Raw genomic sequence first — 18,863 nt, forward strand, 5'->3', positions numbered from 1 at the left:
TTGTGTGTGTATTTTTGTTGTGGTCTTGTTTGCATAATTCACATAAGGAAATGTTTGATGAACCAAGAGTTCCTGACAGTAAAAATCTGTCTTAAAATAAACTAAACTGAAGGATAATGTTTGACCTTGGGTGATTCTTGACCACACTGAGTCTGTGGGTTTGGACCCATATGTACCCGCTGTGGCTTTGCTCTTCAGCCAAGAGACATGGAGAGCCTCGTTCCTGGGCTTTTCAGCTCCTGTCCTGTAATTGTGTGGTCACCACATACTGCTGTTATGTGGGAAACATGCACTGACGTGTACAAAAAAATAATCTTCTAGATGAGGGACATTTAACTCCTCTTATCTTTCCAACGGCCCTGATGTGAATTATTATTATTATTTTTTACCTTTTCTTGCACGTATATATATATATATATATATACACACACGTGCAAATGGTGCAAATATATATATATAATATATATATACAGGTATATATATTATATATATATATATATGAGACATTTCTTTTCCAGAATCAAGGTGTTAAGAACCATATGAAGCAGAGCCACTTTGTCACATGACCCTCGTCTCTCTGCTCTGTCCAGGTGTCCGGATGGCAGCGGGAGTGTCAGTGGCAATGCCCCACTCGACCAGAAGTTCCTTCTCAAGTGGAGTGTGCCTTTGAGCTTTGTGGAAGTGCTGGAGTTTGGATCCAGCGAGGACATGGCCGACAACAGTCGCTATCCAACATCCCATTCTGGGGAGAAGGTGGTCATCAACGCGAAGCCAAGTATGAACCACAGTGTCATATTCTGTTATTTTGAGTCAGTGGGCCTGTCTGTGGCGCTGTTTCCCCTCTGAGGACACAAGGTCTGGTTGAAAAGATCTGAGAGTTCAATTCGTCGAGTTGTTAGAGCAAAGTAGGCCATGGAGGTTTGAGCCTTAGGGATGGGAGCCTACATCTACTGGTCAGTTAACTGCATGTGCTTGATGACTGGTTAATAACTCATTCATTATAACGTTTTGATTAAGGGTACATACCTCCATGCTTGTGCTGGATTCTATACAACTTGGGCATATAAGAGGTTGTCTAGGGTTTTTTAAAGTATAGCTCATAGCTATATCAGCTATGCTCTATGTAGCTATCAATATTAATTGCAGCATTAGAAATACAATTGTGATCAGAGTGATTTGACTGTCGTTGTTACATCACATTTCTAAAATGGTGTCAGTTTTGCTCAGACCATCCAGCCCGGATGTGTATTTTTTCCGTCTGCAATCCTCTGGTCTGCTGGCGTCCAAGTCCAATGATTTCAGTCTTTCCACTGGGCGCCGACAGCTGCTCAGACACTTTAAAAGACACACTCGAGGCACGACGAAAGTCTATATTTTTGTGGTGGGAGCACTGCTGTATTTATTCTCAAATGTAGATTTCTCCTTGAGGTAGGGGCGGTGCTTTGATGCTGTACTATCCCTGGTCTGTCAGAGGTCTGATGTTGTAGTCAAGCTGAGGGCTGGAAGCACTACCACTGAAAAACCCACTTCCCTTTCTCTCTCACTGTCAATCTCTCCATCTCCCTCTAATCTAACAGATGCAATACAGTTACATAATGTGCAGTCTTTTGCAGCCAGGTGTCACATTCATCATTTAATAATTAGTGTTATTTATGTGTTGTTGTGGTCAGCAGCCATGCTTGATTTTTCCATTATTCAAAATATTTGACCCCTCTTTTATTTGCCTTTTGAACCCTTTTTCTTTTACCTTTACATCAGTCACACTTGTCACGCATCTTCTTTCAAGGTTCAAGGTTTTTTATTTTCCATTTGTGCCTAGACCAACAGTCCAGATACTTTGAAATTGTTTTGCAGGGCTCTCCAATTCAACAGAGGTACAAACACACAAAATAATAATAATAATAATTATTATTATTATTATAATAAGAAAAAATATAAAAAACACACTGTACATAAGGTGGTAGAATATACAGTATTAAATACATTTAAAAAAAACAGGTTATTAACATAAAAAAGGAGAACGCAGAGGTTAATAAATAGATAAATAGGCTTGTGCTGAGTGCTTCAAAACCCCCACTCTCCCTCTGATACTTCACTGAGCTATATTAAAAGTAGAATTTTTTAAAGGAACTTTGCAGGGCTGAGTTAGTGTATTATGACAGTAACTTGCTGAGCTTCACTCAGTTCCCTCGTTCTGATTTAATTATTCCCCAACCAACAGCTTCAGCTTTGTGTGTGTGTCTTTGTGAAGGTTTGTGTGCATTCAAACGTGTGCGTTGTCCAGGAACTTTCAATAAATGGAGAGAATTGTTTCTCGGTCAACTGTGTGCCTGCTAGAAGACAATGAAAAGGTTCTCCAGCCTATGACGTCACCTCTTTTCATGTCCTTCTGCTTAGTTCAGCTCTTTGTCTCTCCACTGCATATCAGTCCACCAGGCAGCCCCTTCATTTCAAGTTATGTGTCCCTGTTGCTCAGTCAGTATGTCCACTGTAGATATGATGTTTGTTTTTAGGAATTGTGTAATTGTGTGGATGACTGGCATGTTTCCTATGATGCTGCCCAGCAGGCTTGATTTGTTTGAAAGCTCCTGGCATTTGGCACTCTCACAAAGAGCCTTCAGGGAGTTGAAATGAGTTACATGGTGGCACGTTTTGTCTGAGGGAACGATCAAATAATGTGCGTCTTCTTATTTGACGAGCATAGACCCCCTTCATACACTCATAACAGGTCTACAGATGCTCAAATGTAAACTACATGTTTGATTTATACACAGATACTGAAAAGGCGTGTTGACAAATATTCAATTCTGTTTTTTTTATACAGCCCAACATCACAAATTTGCCTCAGAGGACTTTACAATCTGTAAACACACGACATCCCTGACCTTTGACCTCACATCGGATCAGGAACAACTCCCAAGAAATAGAAAGAAACCTTTCACGGGGAAAAAAGGGAAGAAACCTTCAGGAGAGCAACAGAGGAGGATCCCTCTCCAGGATGGACAGAAGAATAGATGTCATGTGACCAGAAGGAATCATTACAGAGTTACAACACATTCAGTGAATATGACAGTGTATGAATAGTTGGTAGTAGTCATGGACCACGATCCAGACCTCCATGATCCATCAGGCAGATGGAGGTAGAAAGGAGGAGTGGGCGGGGCATCAGCAGGGCCATGGCATCAGACCCAGCCAGGTCCAAAGAACCCTATGAGACGTGAAGTCACAAGGACTCCGGTGAGGAAGCAGAGTTAGTAATGTGCAATTACTTTTCTGCTGTTAAATAATGCCAACAACTTCATATTAAGTAGAGTCTTAAGATCCATTCCATCGTGGCTATGAATAATGAATAAAGTGCTGTAGTTGCTCTTGCTCCAAGCATGATGTCACGACTCAAAAAACAGGACCCAAAAGCACGACTCCAATGTTCAGGGCAATCAAAAGGATTTATAAATAAAACAGAAAATCACAGCTATGCTGGAAAAAGACTTGAACAAAGTACAAAACAAAATCACAACTATGCAGGAAAAGTAAACCAGGACAAAAGACGACACGATCAAGAATGATCAGGACGAGACAAGAGACGAGACGATCTGACACAAGACACAGGTAGACACAGGCTTAAAATACATGAGGAAATGGGGAACAGGTGGACACAATCAGGGGTGGAGCAGACAATCACACTAACGAGGAAACACCGGGGAAGGAAATAAAGTTTCTGAAATGAGAGAGGACAGTTACTACAAAATAAAAGCGGACATGGAAAACAGGACTTAAACCTAAAATTTAACACAACCGACGAGACATGACACATGACACACCATAGCATATACCATGAGAGCTTTATGCAGCAGTTCTGCCCCGACCTGAATTCAACCCTCGGAGTGGTTTTGCTTAGACGGATGAGCCATAGAAATTTCTTCCAGCTCCATTAGACACACTCAAGCAATACATGTCATGTCATCTTACTGATGGTTTCAGTAAATAAACATGACTTGTCGTTATATTGAAAGGTGGCTCTGATTTAAAGTGAATGAAATACAATAAGAGCTCATTAACCATGAAAACATGAAAGAAATCCAAAACCCATATACACTTCTGGAGGCCTGCTGCGGTCCTGCTTGCGCTTCAGTGTGCAGGGCTGGGTCCAAACTCACAGGGAGACATTTTCGAGTAATTCTCCCAGAGACCACCTAGAAATGTGTATTCTGGCGATGCATAAACAGGGGGTAAAGTGTCCCCTGAAAGGCCGGCCAGCAAGACCTTCAGAGGAGGACTGGACTGGGTTGCCATGGAGTTGGAGCACCAGGCAGACTGTGGCTATTGTTGGAGGAGGCGAGGAGGAGGAGGAGGAGGAGGAATGAAAGGGGTGAGGAGAAAGTGGAATGGCGGCAGCAAACAAAGTCGTTTTGGTGCCAAAGACGCGGTTTAACCGTTTGCTCCCAGATACACACACATGGGCGATGCAGTTAGGTTTGAATTGGAAAGAGCCGTGCACTTGTTAATTCAGCCATTTGATCGAATGGCATGAATAACTTCACACACAGACACACACACACACACGTGTTCATAAAACCATGAAGATAATGAGGCACAACAACAACAACACAGTAACGGTCACATCACAGAGCAACGTGAGGTTCGATATTTTGAGTGCAAACGTTCTGAGAGGCAACAACCTCCCTGCACACCTGTCGCAGTATTCACACCCAAAGTACACAAGTAAAGAACACAGAGGGCGATGTATGCTGAACTCTGACAGCTGACTTCAGCGCGTTCTTAAACACCGCCGGTGAGAAGCACAGTTTGCAGAGCTGTCACGGCTCCCCGTGGGAAACGGACTGATCGGCCTTTATTGATCTTTGTCTTCGTGAGTTTAATTTGATCTGCTTCTCTCGTCAGACGGGTCTCACTCGTTGTTGCTGGTGTATCTTTTTTTTTTTACAAGGGGACTGTTGCAGCTTTTTTTCAGGTCTCAGCTGATTTCCACTGCCACCTCTCAGTTTCTTGTGTGTTTATTCTCTCTGGCTCACAGATGCATTGTAAATAGTTGAGTCACTGCTCCCTGCGAGTGGAAAATGAGACTATAAAGCACTTTAATACGATGAGTTAGTTAAAGCTTAGTTCAGCCAGCATAGATACATTACAGCTTACATCCATTACAAGTTATTCAGAGTATAAGCTTTGTGAATTCCTGAAAACCAAAAGGAAACCGTTTGTGAAATGATTTGCTTGTGTGTGTTTCTCTGAAGACAAGTTGTACATGGGCCCCGGTCAGTTGTACCAAGATCTGCAGAACCTCATCCATGACCTCAGCCTGGTCAACCAGATCTCCAGCATGATCAGCAGCCTCAAAGGCAACTACCAGGTACCGTGTCACCTCAGTTCAACTCTTCATTGTCCCCAGGGGGAAAGTTTTTTTTTTGTGTTACTTTGACTAAGAGTTGGAATAGTTTCACTTTCTATTAATATTCTTGGAGGTTTACCAGAAGCTGACAGAGATAAACGTTCCTCCCATGTACCTCTGGACCTTTAAAATCACATTCCTCGTGTTTCTCCTCCGATGTCCATAAGGACCGGGCTGTTATGAAGGCATATAATGTTTAAACAGCGGAATGTGCCAGAGAGGCAATTTGTCTGGGACACAAGGAGACTCTTAACTCTGGATTTGCACCATTTAAGCCTGTCATATCATGTGGACACACACACACACACACACACGCCTGTCTGTGCTCTTAGGGTGGGCATTTAGTTTGCAGAGCGCAGCAGGTGTGTGTGTGCGAGGCTGCGTTGGTGCTGGTCGGTCAGAAGCAGAGTGGGAGGCTCTCAGAGAGAGACACGTGTCCCAGAGATGGAGAGAGGGATGGGAAAGGAAAGAGAGAAGCGGAGCTGAGATGTTTTCCTCAACACTACATTGCCTAACTTAAATGATTCTGACAGTCTTGTAATAATAATATATGTGATGTGTTTGAATACACGTGTTTTACTGATGTTTAAATGTTCTAAAGTAGAATAATTTAATTCCTATTCACATTATTGTGCTCTGCCAATATTTCTTCTCCCTTAATTTAATCTTCCTTTTTCTTTTTCCCCATCTATTTTTTCTTTCTTTCTATCCCTTCATTATCCTTGTGTACAGAACGTGAACCCCACAGTGGCTCATGATTGGGTATCAGGTCTCCAGAGGCTGATACTGAAGAAGGAGGAGGAGATCAGGGCCGCTGACCGGTGTAGGATCCAGCTCCAGCTGCCTGGCAAGCACGACAAGTTAGTGTTTTACACACACACACACACACACACACACACACACACACACACACACAGACATCCTTTAATTTCTTTTTGTCTCCAGTCCGGGCCCTTGCCCCCCCCATCCATGTCTTGTTCATCCTTGGTTTGTCTTTATCCCCCTTTGTCCTCCATTGGTGTCTTTAGCTTTAGGAGAGTTATGGAGCTCATTTGGATATTTGGATAAACAAGTTTCTCCACTGTCTCTAATCCGATGAATCTCCGGGGAGGAAATGGTCATCAGTGTTTGCAACCAAAGGCTCCCCAGTGCTGCAGCTGGTGCTTAGCTCTAATGCACACGTCACACATTTACACACTGTTATTGTCGGCACATGGTCCCCCCAGGGTGCTTATAGTTTTGGGCTTTTTCACACTCTCACACTATCTCTCTCTTTCTTTGGACCTAGTGTTATATTGTGCTTCTCTCTCACTCCATCCCTGCTGCTCTGAGCGGGTGAGATTATTCACGGGTATGTTTGGAAACACAGCTGTGCCTCTGTCATTCCTCCCCAGATCCCTCAATCGCAAAATCCACACAACAGTTCTCCTCACCATCAGCCAATGACAATGACCCCCCCCCCCCACACACACACTGCCTCCATGAGCTGCTGATAGAAATGATAATTAGCATTGACTTCTATCGCTTTTTTTGTCACAGTCGTTCTCGTCACTCTTTGACTGCGCGGACTCGTCTGCCCCTTCGGGCTTGGATTCAACCCAGATAGAGATCTTTTTATTTTAAACATTGGGTATTTTACCCTAAAAGTTGTTACACTCACACAGTTGTTAAGACTGGTGTGTGTGTGTGTGTGTGTGTGTGTGTATACAAGAATATTCAAACATCGACGAGTGCTCAGTGATGTTGATGCACGTTCCCGCCCTAACGTTACCAGAGTGTTCATCATTCCTTCAGTTTATCCTTGTGAAAGCGTCTCTCATGTTTGCTTCACGAACACTGTCTGGTTCAGGTTCTGGAAGTAAATATAAAATGTTGTTATACACCGGCGTGATATGGAAACCACATTCAGATTGTGAGGATTTTTTAATGTTCGTAATGAATAAAACATTAAAATAAATGGTGTTGTTACCATTCGGTCTAATGATGTCAAACGTGCAGCAGCTTGTCACGGTTGTGCTGAGTCGTCACATAGAGCTTTTAAAAAATAAAAAATTAAGGAGGTCATGAGCGCACAAGAAAAAGTTTGCACGAAGCATCTCCTGAGATGCATCATATCTTACATATATTTGTGATCAAGATATAATCGTTGATGTTGTTGTTTTGTCCTCTCTCTTGGAAGGTCGGGCAAACCCAGCTACTTCAGCGCAGTGTTCAACACTCTCAGCCCAGCCATCAAACAGTCCTGGATCAGTAACTTGCAGATGGCCAAGCTGTCTCTCGGTACAGTACATTGTCTCCGTTGCTCAACTGTCTTTTCCATTATAATTGTGTACGCATGCATTAATAAAATATGTCTGTTTACATAATTGACTTCTATCTATTGCTCCAATCTATTGCCATTACAGTCGTCTGGAGTCTTTTATTGTGATGACGGTTAGCCTGTGGGTCAGGAACATTGACTGCATCCTGTACATTATTGAATCAAGTGCTATTTGTGGTTTCCTTCAGAGGAGGACAACCTGCAGGGCTGGTTCTTCGCCGAGGAAGATGGGAATCAGATCAAAAAGCAAAAACACCCTCTCTTGCTTCGACAAATGCCTGTGGTGATGTCAAAACTCCAAGAGTTCAAGGTCAGACATTTCTCTTCCCTAACGGTCTCAAAAGAAGAGTGCGGTGCCAATAATGCCACAATCCAGAGCTCCATGATCCATCAGGCAGATGGAGATAGAGAGGAGGAGTGGGCGGGGCATCAGACCCAGCCAGGTCCAATGGACCCTATGAGACGTGACACATTAACACATGCTTAGTTTACCCTGTGTATTCCTGCTCACCTGAGCCTCTTATTGCTGCCGTTCTGTGACAGGTGGAATGTGCTGTTCATAACCCAGAGCCCCACATCAACACAGAGAGCACGGCGGATACTCCCGCCGTGGGCCACGGCTGTGTCTGGGTGAGGCCTTCTTTCTACTCCGGTCATAAAGTTTAGTTCTGGGTGAACACATTCACGGCCCCCCTCAACCCTGAAATCTCCGTTTTGGACAAGAGGATTTAGTTGAGTGTGTTGAGGGGCTTTCACAACTGTATCTTGACAAATGGCCTCGCAGCCCACTTAGCTTCCACAGCTAAAATAATTTAAGCCTAACCACTTTTCTATCTCAGTGAGTCTGACGTTTAGTTTTGGCAGAAAGCCGTTTTTCACTTAAATGTGTTGCTTTAGTGTTGGGTGAGCAGATGGTACGTTTTTGCAATTCAATCAAAAGTTTCTAATGTCTCCTTGAGAGAAGCAATCAGGGTTTAGAGATGATTGATTCAGTACTTAAGTTTTTCTCAAAATAAACATAACCATGGTAGTCAGTGTTTCTGTCTGCCTGGGAGAACCTCGGGTCTGTTAAAGATATAAACATCACTCTGGCTTGTTATGTTAATAGTGGGGTAATATATAAACTGTTAGATTTTTGTTTATTTTATGATTTAATATCATAGATATGTATTTGTCTTCTTGGAATTTGCCTTTTGATTTGGTAAATTATTATACCGGATGATGCATACTTTTATGAGCACTTATTTGTGAAGTGCTGTTTGCTTTGTGTTTTACTTCGACTGTGCTTTCCATGCGTTGTATCTCTTGAATATGTTTCTAATGAACTGGGCTATATCATTTATTTATTATTAATGAACGCATCCCTAAAACAAAAGCTGTCTTTATCTTTGTTCAGGTTGCAAGTTGCACCAACCAGATGGGCCAGATATCCATCGTGGCCATGCAGAGCTCCAGCCCCAAGGTGACCGAGTGCTTCAATGTGGAGTCGCGTATCCTCTGCATGGCCTACGTCCCTGCTGAGCTACCTCGGGAGAACGGAGAGAACATTGCGGAGAACAACCATGCAGCGGCAAAGGCCAGTGACTCTCCCAGTGTCTGTCTGGGGATGGAGGAGGGCAGGTACAGCACACAGCGCACCTTCAATAAATACTGTGTCAATGTTCCTTTAATGTCTTCTCATGTCCACATGCACACTGTTGCTTTTTAATATGAGACAGGTCTTTAATTCTTCATCCATAAATGATGCATGTCAGGTTTTAATTATGCATGTATTAAAGGGAGATGTCAGCATTAAAGAACAACGGTGTCCTTCTAGCATTTAGCACCATAGTTAATCAGTAGAGATCCAACAAAGAGGACAGTATATTCATGATACTCGTCCACTGCTATGGCCCATAATGCAATGTTGGGTCTGGGTGTTCCATTTTATAGGTTGTCAAAAAGCACTGTATTTAGAGACTTGTAGAAAGTCTCTCAATACTCTGACAAACCAGCTTCAGGGAATGTGAGTACACCAAAACACATGTGTTCAAGTTATCCCAAAAAGCTAAGAAAATGCATGTTAAATTGTTGTTTCAACCCCAAAATTGGTTTAATTACATTTGATAGAATTTAGGAAATTGTCAAATCTTACATTTTAGGTTTAAAATGTGCAGGTGTCATTAAAAACTTTCAAATGATAATCTCAAATGATACAAACACTACAAAATAATGGATGACTAATCATTTCTGCATCTCCTGTCGTGTGTATAAAAGAAGCACCCTGTCTTAAGTCCGATCTCCTGTCCCGATCAGCATCATCGTGTACAAGAGCAGTCAGCGGTCCAAGAAGGTCCGCCTGCAGCATTTCTTCACCCCAGACAAGTCCACCGTCACCAGCCTGGTGTGTAAGAGGCTTTGCCTGTACGCCGGCCTGGTCAGCGGCTCGGTGGCGGTCTACTCCAGATCACAAGGTGTGTGTGTTTCGGGGGAGACGTGTCAATGTGTGCGTCTTCTCTTTTATAGTCTTTGAATTCTCCTCCTAATGTGTGTTGATACTCTTAAACGGCTATAATCATGGCCATTACCAGGAGAATTACATTGATTGACTTCTTTAGATTTGGTTTTAAAACTGTGTAGGTTGACAGTGTTTACCTTTTATATTTTAGTTGTGTAACCCGAGGTATTGGCTATGAATAAGAGCAATGTCGGCACCTTTTTGTAGCTTTCTAAAACACTTCTGGTGACCGGCTCGACCAAAAGCCGGCAGCATCATATCTTTCTACTTTTTACAGTTGTGGTCTGAAGATTTCATGTGCCACAATGAGTTGGTTGCGAAATTAAGATGTCTAAATATTTGGCAACACTGAGTCGAAGGGTTTATTCTGGGGAGAACAGAGACGCTGTTTCGTGGTCCGTTGCTCTGACTTCGACTTCATGTTTCTGGGTCACCGGGTTGCCGTTAGTGTGGAAGTCGGAGGCTCGCTGTGCGGCGCGAGGTCAGGGCTCTCCTCTGCTGAGCTGCACTTCCCGTTGGCTCGGTTGTCTGGGAGAAGACAAACTGTTCTTATTCAACGTCTCCCGTCCCAGACGAGTGCAGACGCATCGGAGGATCGGAGCCTCGCTCTTCCCACAGTCTTTCACATTCTGTGTGTTGTTCCGTGTCTTCTTGGCTCTCACCACGGTGCAAACAGAGGGCCTCCTCTCTCCGCCTCTGTGTTTCATTTTCTCCGGGTCACAATGTGGGTTAAGATAAGTACACATTTCAGAACAGACTCCTCGTGGTTCTTGGCTGTCATAATAAGTATCGGTGTCACTCTCCTCCTGTGATGCCACCATTGCTAGAGGCATGTTTGACTAACCTCAATCGCGCATATATTTTCCTCTGCATGCGCTCTTATGACTGAATTTCCAACATCGCCATGGCTTTTCAGTACCCTTTCTCAATTCCTACCATTGCTTTTCTGTTAAGTTGGAATGTTAGGCCTGTGTGTGCTAAAGAGAGAGAGGATATGGAGGATGGCCTGAGGACAGGAAAAACAGGTGGAAAACTCTTCTCGCTCATTCCACAGCGACATTTCGCCTGGAAGAAACTGAACGTATGCAACCGCTCAGGAATGTGCAGGGCTACGCTCACGAACACACCAATTATGAGACACTGACACACAGTATGCCGGTGTTGGCGGTTTCAGAAGCTGATTTTCCGTCATCCATCACCACTGGTGAGGCAAATTAATTCCAACAGGAGAATCCTGACCCGAGATCTTCCCATTAACAGCTCTGTCGCAAGAACAGGATGCGTGACGCTAAAACGATGACTCATCCTGCAAAGTTTGGTAGGGAAACTGTCGGCGCCGCGATGCTGCTCATGTACTTTATCGCGGTGAAAGCCCCGATTAGCATTTAAAGTCGACTCGCGCTTTACATCGCAGGGAAGAAAGCATGCAGAACTAGGAAAGTGATCATCTTTTATTCCACTCGGCCTCATTCTGCCACGCTGCATGTTTCCTGTGTGAGAGCTGGAGAGAGAAGGAGGCAAGGACTCGACGAAGGTCGTCAGTCACAGTCGGAACATAAACTCTGTCCCGCTCCGTCCTGCCAGCCTGCATCATCGACTGTTTCATGTTTAGAGCATGTTGCATAACGTCCTGTTTTTGGCTTATTTAATTATACACTGTCTGGTTTGTGTGCTGCTGTTTGGGCACACACACACACACACACTCACACTCACACGCACACACTGTGATGAGCCGTTTATTCCAGCTGACGCTGACTTGAAGGAATGCTACAGTTTGAGAAGTGAGAGATGTGGGCAGGCTTACGTAAGACTGCAGAGTTGGCACTCTTTTCATTTATTTTTTATTTTTCTCCAGTTTTTCCGGGTTTTTTTCTCTTTTTCTCTCCAAACATCTCCCTACACAGTATGATTATTACGATAATATACACAGGGCTTTGCTGGAATGCTTATCCCACCCAGCGCCCTTAGTGGGAGATTACCCTCACTTCCCCCGTCATTACTGTACCTCTGAAAGAACCTCTCTCTCCCCGCGTGGCACCGCTGCCTTCAATAGCCGCCTTTGTGCCTTCTTCTTAACACCACTAGTGAGGCCTCATTCACTTCCTGGCCTAGATTAGCGGAGGGAATGTGGTATCTGGGGAAAATTAAGTCTATATTCACACAGGGCGCACACACAGAAGTACATGCGAGTAAAAAAATAAAAAAGACCATTTCAAGGCCACTTGTGCGTAAATATGTGGGCGATATGGAGAAAATACAAATACTTTGATATAGATATGCAACGATATTGTAGGGTTGACTATTGGTGGTTATACAAAATATTTTAAAATCTATATTTTTGTTTAAAAAATCATAAGCAATGTGAATATGATTACAAGTGGGGAACGGAAAAGTTGATAACTAGTCTGTTATTACAGTATCGATATGATACATATTTATTTCCACGCCCGATCTAACGTGTGTTAAATGTAGAACCTTTTTCTGTCCGCCACATCGCCACTGGCTCCCATTCAATGACGACATGGATTGGCATCTCAACCAGTGGATATAATGGTTGAATAAATGTAATGTGTTGATATTTATAACAGCGCTGCATGGGATGTTTTATTGCAGTCGAGCCGACACTGCGGGTGCCCAGGCACATGGAGAACTGAGTGTGTAGGAGGTGTGAGTGGGATGGAGTGCAGCTCTGACTAAAGCCTCGCAGCCCATTTATATTCATCGTGAAGCCTGTGAAAACCATCAATGGCCACTCCCCCAGCATTAGCAGAGCCATAAATGCAGACAGCCTTTTCAGACGACACTTCGAAAAGACTTTGTCTGTTATTGTGTCTTCCTTTCGAAGTGTAAAGCATTCTTCTTTCACGACGTCATGAAAGATTGCTCAAAGTTTACTTGGCTGATAATACTCATAGAAGAGACGCACAGTGCTGATCCTTTCTGAATGTATACGTATTCGCTGTTTGCATTCAAGCTGCAGATTGTTTGAGTACTGAGGTGCCAGTATATTGTGTGTTTTTCGTTTGTTACAGACGGTTTGTGGAGCTGCGAAAAGCCCACGGTGCTGAAACTGGGGGTTCTCCCGGTGAAGGCCATGCTGGCTGTGGAGCACCACCTGTGGGCTTCAACCGGCGGCCAGGTCTTCATCATCAGTGCTCACACACACTGTGTGGAGGTACGTAACCTTGCTTAGGCTACTACTGCACACCATGTTTACAGCATAAACAGAGCAGTTTAGTGTGTGTGTGTGTGTGTGTACATACATGCACCTTGTATATATGTAGGAAGGTTGAAGATTTAAGGAACATTAGGGAGATTTCCCAAGAAGCAATGAGTGTAATCTGCAGTTACAAAAGATATGATGAAGGTGCCTCCTTCCCCTTCCTGGGATGTTGTGGCAGCTAGGGGGGTGGGGTCTCATTGGCCTTGGCTGCTGGCTGGTTGGTAATCGGCCAGCTGCTCTGGCTGATTGGCAATTAGCCAGCAGCTGATGCTTCTCCCATAAAAGAAGCAAAACAAAGTGGAAGAGTAGAGTGAGCAGAGGCGCCGTCGTGCGGTCTGCTGGAGTGCAATAAAGAATGATGCCAAGTATCTCTCTTGTGTCTGCTAATCTCTGGTGCTTTGGGGGGAAACCCACGGGAGACAGCAGGAATCCTGTCACACTGGAGCCCAACGTCTGCCCCAATCCACTCCATTGGTCTGGCTCTTCTCCTTCCAGGTGCTTTGTCAATCCAGGGGGCCCCACGTTTGGCTCCAGTGTGACAGCTTCCGGGCCGTCACCCGTGGGTTTCCCCCCAAAGCACCAGAGATTCGCAGACAACGAGGTATTCGGGAACATGCTTTATTCAATGCTTCCAACAGCAGACCGCACGACGGCGCCTCTGCTCACTCTACCCTCTCCACCTCACTCTCAACTGCTCCTTTTATGAGAGCAGCGTCAGCTACTGGCTGATGCCAATCAGCCAGCAGCCGAGGCCTAATTGGAAACTCCATCCCCACAGCTGCCACAGATGTCTTCTTCCCAAAGCCTGGAATATGCATGTGTGTGTGTGTGTGTGTGTGTTGGCCTGGTTTAGGGAACAGGAGCACCTGTCATCGTTCCAGGAATAGTAACGTTCCGGTGACATGCACTCACTAATAATCTGTTTAGCCTCATTAAGCTCATTATGTTGGGCCACCTGCCTGTCTCACTCTCTTTTTCTCACTGAGGACTCACAGTTGCACCAGAGTGGTGACTGTAAGTTAGAGAGAGAGAGGGAGAGAGAGAGAGAGAGGGAGGGAGGAAGAAAAGGCTGAGATTTATACAGAGAAACTAGACTTAGATTTAAAAAGGTGGGTAATAAATATAGTTCCAACATAAATATCAATGGTTAAAATGCGTGCTAAATTAAATGCAGGGCATTACACTAGCATGTAACGCTCCTTTGTTAGCACATTTAAATGTAACACTACTGTCACATTTGAACAGGCTCTCCTTAGCCAAATATAACTCTACCCACATGTAAAGCAATGTGGTGAGATGATGTAACCAGTGAGGATGGAAAAATACCAGTTTATTGGTCTTCATGCCCAAAGAATTTAAAATTACACTCTGCACATATTTGAAGCTATTCTTGTCCACACTAATGACATGCAGGTGAATCAATTCACATTGGAAATTCATTTAAAGGTTCTGCAAGGAACTTTATTTTTGTGTTGATTTTGCGGTCCCTGTGGACAAAGGCGGAAGTGTTTCCAAGCACCTGTAGAACCTCATATTTTACTGCAGCAGGGTCTGACAGTCCTGGTTCCCCTTCCCTCCAGTGAGCCCAGAAATATATCCAGGGTCCGCTGGGGTCTGAGCTGAAGGAGTTTCTGCATGATTTTGGTCTCCAATCCGATGGCAACAATGATTTAGAATTAAGCATGAGGAGAAGCTATCTAGAAATAGCCAACCATCTTGCCAATGGTTGTGCATTTGGCCCCCAAAAGACGGTGTTGCCTCGTGTAGAAATGTGACTCTTTTGATAGCGTTTTAATGGTGGAGCATAATCACAGGGGCCAGACATTACAACCACTGACGATGCCTGTGCTGCTGTAGTCTCAACAGTCTGAGGCAGACTGTCTGTGGGTTGACTGCTTAGTTTTTCCTAGTTTGTAGTCACACAGCAAACATAAGAAACCCTGCAGCCTCCGCCATATTTAGCCTGGGTTTAAAATGTCAATAACGACAGGATGCCGTTGCTTTTGGGGTGTCAGCGTTCTCTCACGGGCAGACTGTCAAACAGACACAACGCCAGAGCCACGGAGTCCGAACAACAACCCGGGTTCTGGAACATTTACAACGTTGTACTCCAGTATCTGACAATTTAGCTCTTTGAACAAAGTAATCATCCCTTTCAGATTTTCTGTGAGGATCTTTTAGTTTTACTGTTCTCAAAGGTTTCGTGTTTACTCATACGCACTAGCTACTTTTTCTGTTTTAGTCGATCACTGAAAAATTCCGTAGAATTCTTAGATTTCACTTCTTAATGGTTGTGCTTCTGTGTTGGTAGACATCCTCCCTCCGGCTGGATTTATTATGCATGTGGACTAGATGACCCTGCAGGCCTGTCATTGTGCTCTGTGCCCCTCATCCAGAGGCAGCTGGAGGCCCACCAGGAAGAGGGCATGGTGGTGTCCCACATGGTGGTGGCTGGGGTGGGCATCTGGATCGCCTTCAGCTCGGGCTCCACTCTGCGCCTTTTCCACACCGAGACCCTGGAGCACCTGCAGGACATTAACATCGCCACACCAGTGCACAACACACTAACCGGTAAGACATACGTGACCTCACCTGTCCAGGGTCATCTACGAACTGATTTAGAAAATACTTTTTGCAACGTCCAAGTCTATAGTTAAAATATGATGAGATTGCAAGAATCCAGCAGTCGTGCAAACCAAAAAGGAAACAGCTGCCTGTTTAGACTGCTTGTACTTTTCTTTTAGGTATTTAAAAAAAAACATTATTTATGGTATATTCCGGTAACTAATATGAGAACATAATGTGCTATAGTATTCAGAGCCCCCGTGGTTCAAGCTTCAGTCATGGTGATTCTGTGGTCTTACCACATTTACCACTTCACCAAACCCACCAAAAGCTTATTTATGGTTTATTCCGGGAACTAATATCAGAACATACTGTACTGTAGTATTCAGAGCCCCTGTGGTTCAAAATTCAATCATGGTGATTCTGTGGTCTTACTGCTTCAACAACCCCCCCCTCCCCCGCTCTCGGTTATCTCCGTCTGCCCTTTAATGTCACCCAGTAAGTTGATCTGTAAGCCTGACCGACACAATCCGTTATAAGAAGAACAGCAAAGTCTAGCTCTCTTTTTCCGATATACGATCTCCTCGTCAAATATGCTTATTCAGATTCACATTATGTGGATTGTGATGCCGGTTGGACAACTTCAAGCTGCCTGTGGCTGTCAGCCATCAGCTGACGTCCGTGTAGGTGCTCATCCTGACAGCTCTGGTGGTGGCAGGTTTGTTATGCGCTCCTTTAGTCAAAACAGTGGATCAGAACCTCTCATTTTGTCTCTATTCTTGAGTTGCATAAAGGGAACTTTATCACCTGAAGGAAACTGTGTGTGCTCTGGAAGACGCTGTCGAAAAAAGGGAAAATCCAGCCCAGACCTGAACACTTGGAAAAACAAATCACGAGACATCATTTTTGATAACAGACCAAACAAAGACAACATGAGTCATGACATCACATGGAAATACGGGGCTTTTTTGCAGCTGAGCTACTATTTCAGCATGAAATAACATTTCTCAGCTGTCTGAATCATTGATGGTCCGAAGGATCAAGAGTTCGTTTTGAAACTCACTATTATGTTAATACATCCATCACTTAAAAAGCTGAAATCAAATGAGTAACCTCAGTGGATCAGAATTTTATGCAGGCAAGAAATATGAACTGTAATGACACTTCAAACAAAAGCTATCTCGATCAAACATACTATAATGTAGTATATGTGAAGGTTGATTTTTATTTCTTCTCTTTTCATCGCTATAATGGTCCACCTTTGATCTCTGACTGTGCACTCCAGATGTAAACCTGTCATTACTATGTTGTAATATATGCCGAACGCCATATTTCATAGATGATTTAATACGAGATGAGAGTAATTGTAGGGAGCAAATATTTGTTTTAGAAGCTATGAGAGGAATCGAGGAGTTGAAGTTGTCATCTATGTGATGTTCAGTGTGCTCCAGCACGGACATTAGATGTGTTACTATGGCGACTGATGTCATCACAGTAGCTGATATTGTCTTCGGTGTGCGGCAGGCAGCTGGGTTGTGATTGTGCAACACTTTCCTGCCGTGTGTGTTGAAGTCGAGCGTTAAACCAAATGACTGTAAACTGTCACATTTGTGCCAGGCTGAGGTCACCGGACTACTGCTGCTGCTTCGGATATGTAAGCTGCTGTGTGACATCAGATTGACCCAAAAACACACAGGCGAAAAAAGATGGTTGAAGTTTTTTCCGAAGTCAGGATTAGTGCAGAGCAATCGCTTCTGCTTTCAGTCTCTTTTTCAGTGTCATTGGTTTTACTTTCACAAAAATAAGGTTTTGGTTTGTGATGACAGCCGTGGTTCAACATGTGTGTGTGGTGTGCAGTCGAGGACCAGCCCACGGGAGTTCTGCACAATCTTCAGCTTCATTGCGAGGACTGTTATTAACCCAGCGCTGCTCTATTTAGTCTAGAAAGAGAGAGAGAGAGAGAGAGACTCCTCTATTATTGCCACAAGGTAGCAATAACATTCAGAGAGGCAACAAAAGCAAAAGGTTTCGTAACATCTGCTCAAGCAGGTTCGCCCTCTTCATCAGGCTCTTCTCTCACTTCAAGCAGCTTCGAGAAATTAGCAGCAGAATGTCAGATCTCGTGTAATTGACTTTTTTGGGGAGAACACCACTTCGCTGTTGGAGCGAGACAGAATCCAATGATGTGAAGGCTTAAATACAGGCGGCATGGAAGTACCATCCACTTCCGTATCCATGGCTACAAGTTGTCTGATGTGGCACACCGGTTAACGGTATTGCTGCACCGACAGGCTTTGGTCTGCAGAGAAAACCCATGTATGGACAGTGCTGGCTCCAGCAGAACCACTATGTTTATAAACCCCGCGTTTCCTGATGGGAATCACTAATTGCATGTGAAAATGTAATGACCAGCTGTTTGGAGTAACCACACAGACTTGATATTGAGGGAGAGTCTCACTCTGATGCCCCGTGTTTAGAGTAACAAGTGGAAGGCCTCCTTGTCAAACAGATGTGAATGATCGAAGCAGCCTGATTTGGGACCTCACTGCTAATGGGGTCCATGCAACCGCAGAGGAAGCTGGTTCTGGGACAGACGACCACACTGGAGAGCTTTCCTCCTCTGGGCCTCGCCATTAGGAGCTCACTTCCTCTGATCACAGCATTGGGTCCGTGGACTGTCGGTCTGTTTCGAATACAGTTTAAATCACCGTCACTATTGTGTGGTTGGGATTTGGGTATTTTAGTGAGCAGTTGCATGAACCTGTCCGAGGCTCTTTCCGTGGTCTTTTGAGATCTGCGCTTTTCCCAGAATGCTCCACAGTGGCCTTTATCAAAGCTGGCTGAAGAAATG

The 18,863-nt window shown here is 44.2% G+C and overlaps 1 protein-coding gene across 1 annotated transcript in view; it reads left to right on the forward strand.

Annotated features, from left to right (window-relative positions):
* arhgef10 (Rho guanine nucleotide exchange factor (GEF) 10) overlaps positions 1-18,863 on the forward strand; it is a 46,475-nt gene that overhangs the window by 23,285 nt on the left and 4,327 nt on the right. The window contains 10 exon segments of the mRNA XM_056426947.1: positions 591-775; positions 5,253-5,368; positions 6,140-6,267; positions 7,587-7,687; positions 7,916-8,037; positions 8,271-8,357; positions 9,124-9,347; positions 10,023-10,180; positions 13,257-13,399; positions 15,844-16,018. Coding sequence (XP_056282922.1) covers positions 591-775; positions 5,253-5,368; positions 6,140-6,267; positions 7,587-7,687; positions 7,916-8,037; positions 8,271-8,357; positions 9,124-9,347; positions 10,023-10,180; positions 13,257-13,399; positions 15,844-16,018 — 1,439 coding nt within the window.

The sequence above is a fragment of the Pseudoliparis swirei genome, chromosome 11, assembly GCF_029220125.1.
Source record: "Pseudoliparis swirei isolate HS2019 ecotype Mariana Trench chromosome 11, NWPU_hadal_v1, whole genome shotgun sequence".
Lineage (NCBI taxonomy): Eukaryota > Metazoa > Chordata > Actinopteri > Perciformes > Liparidae > Pseudoliparis > Pseudoliparis swirei.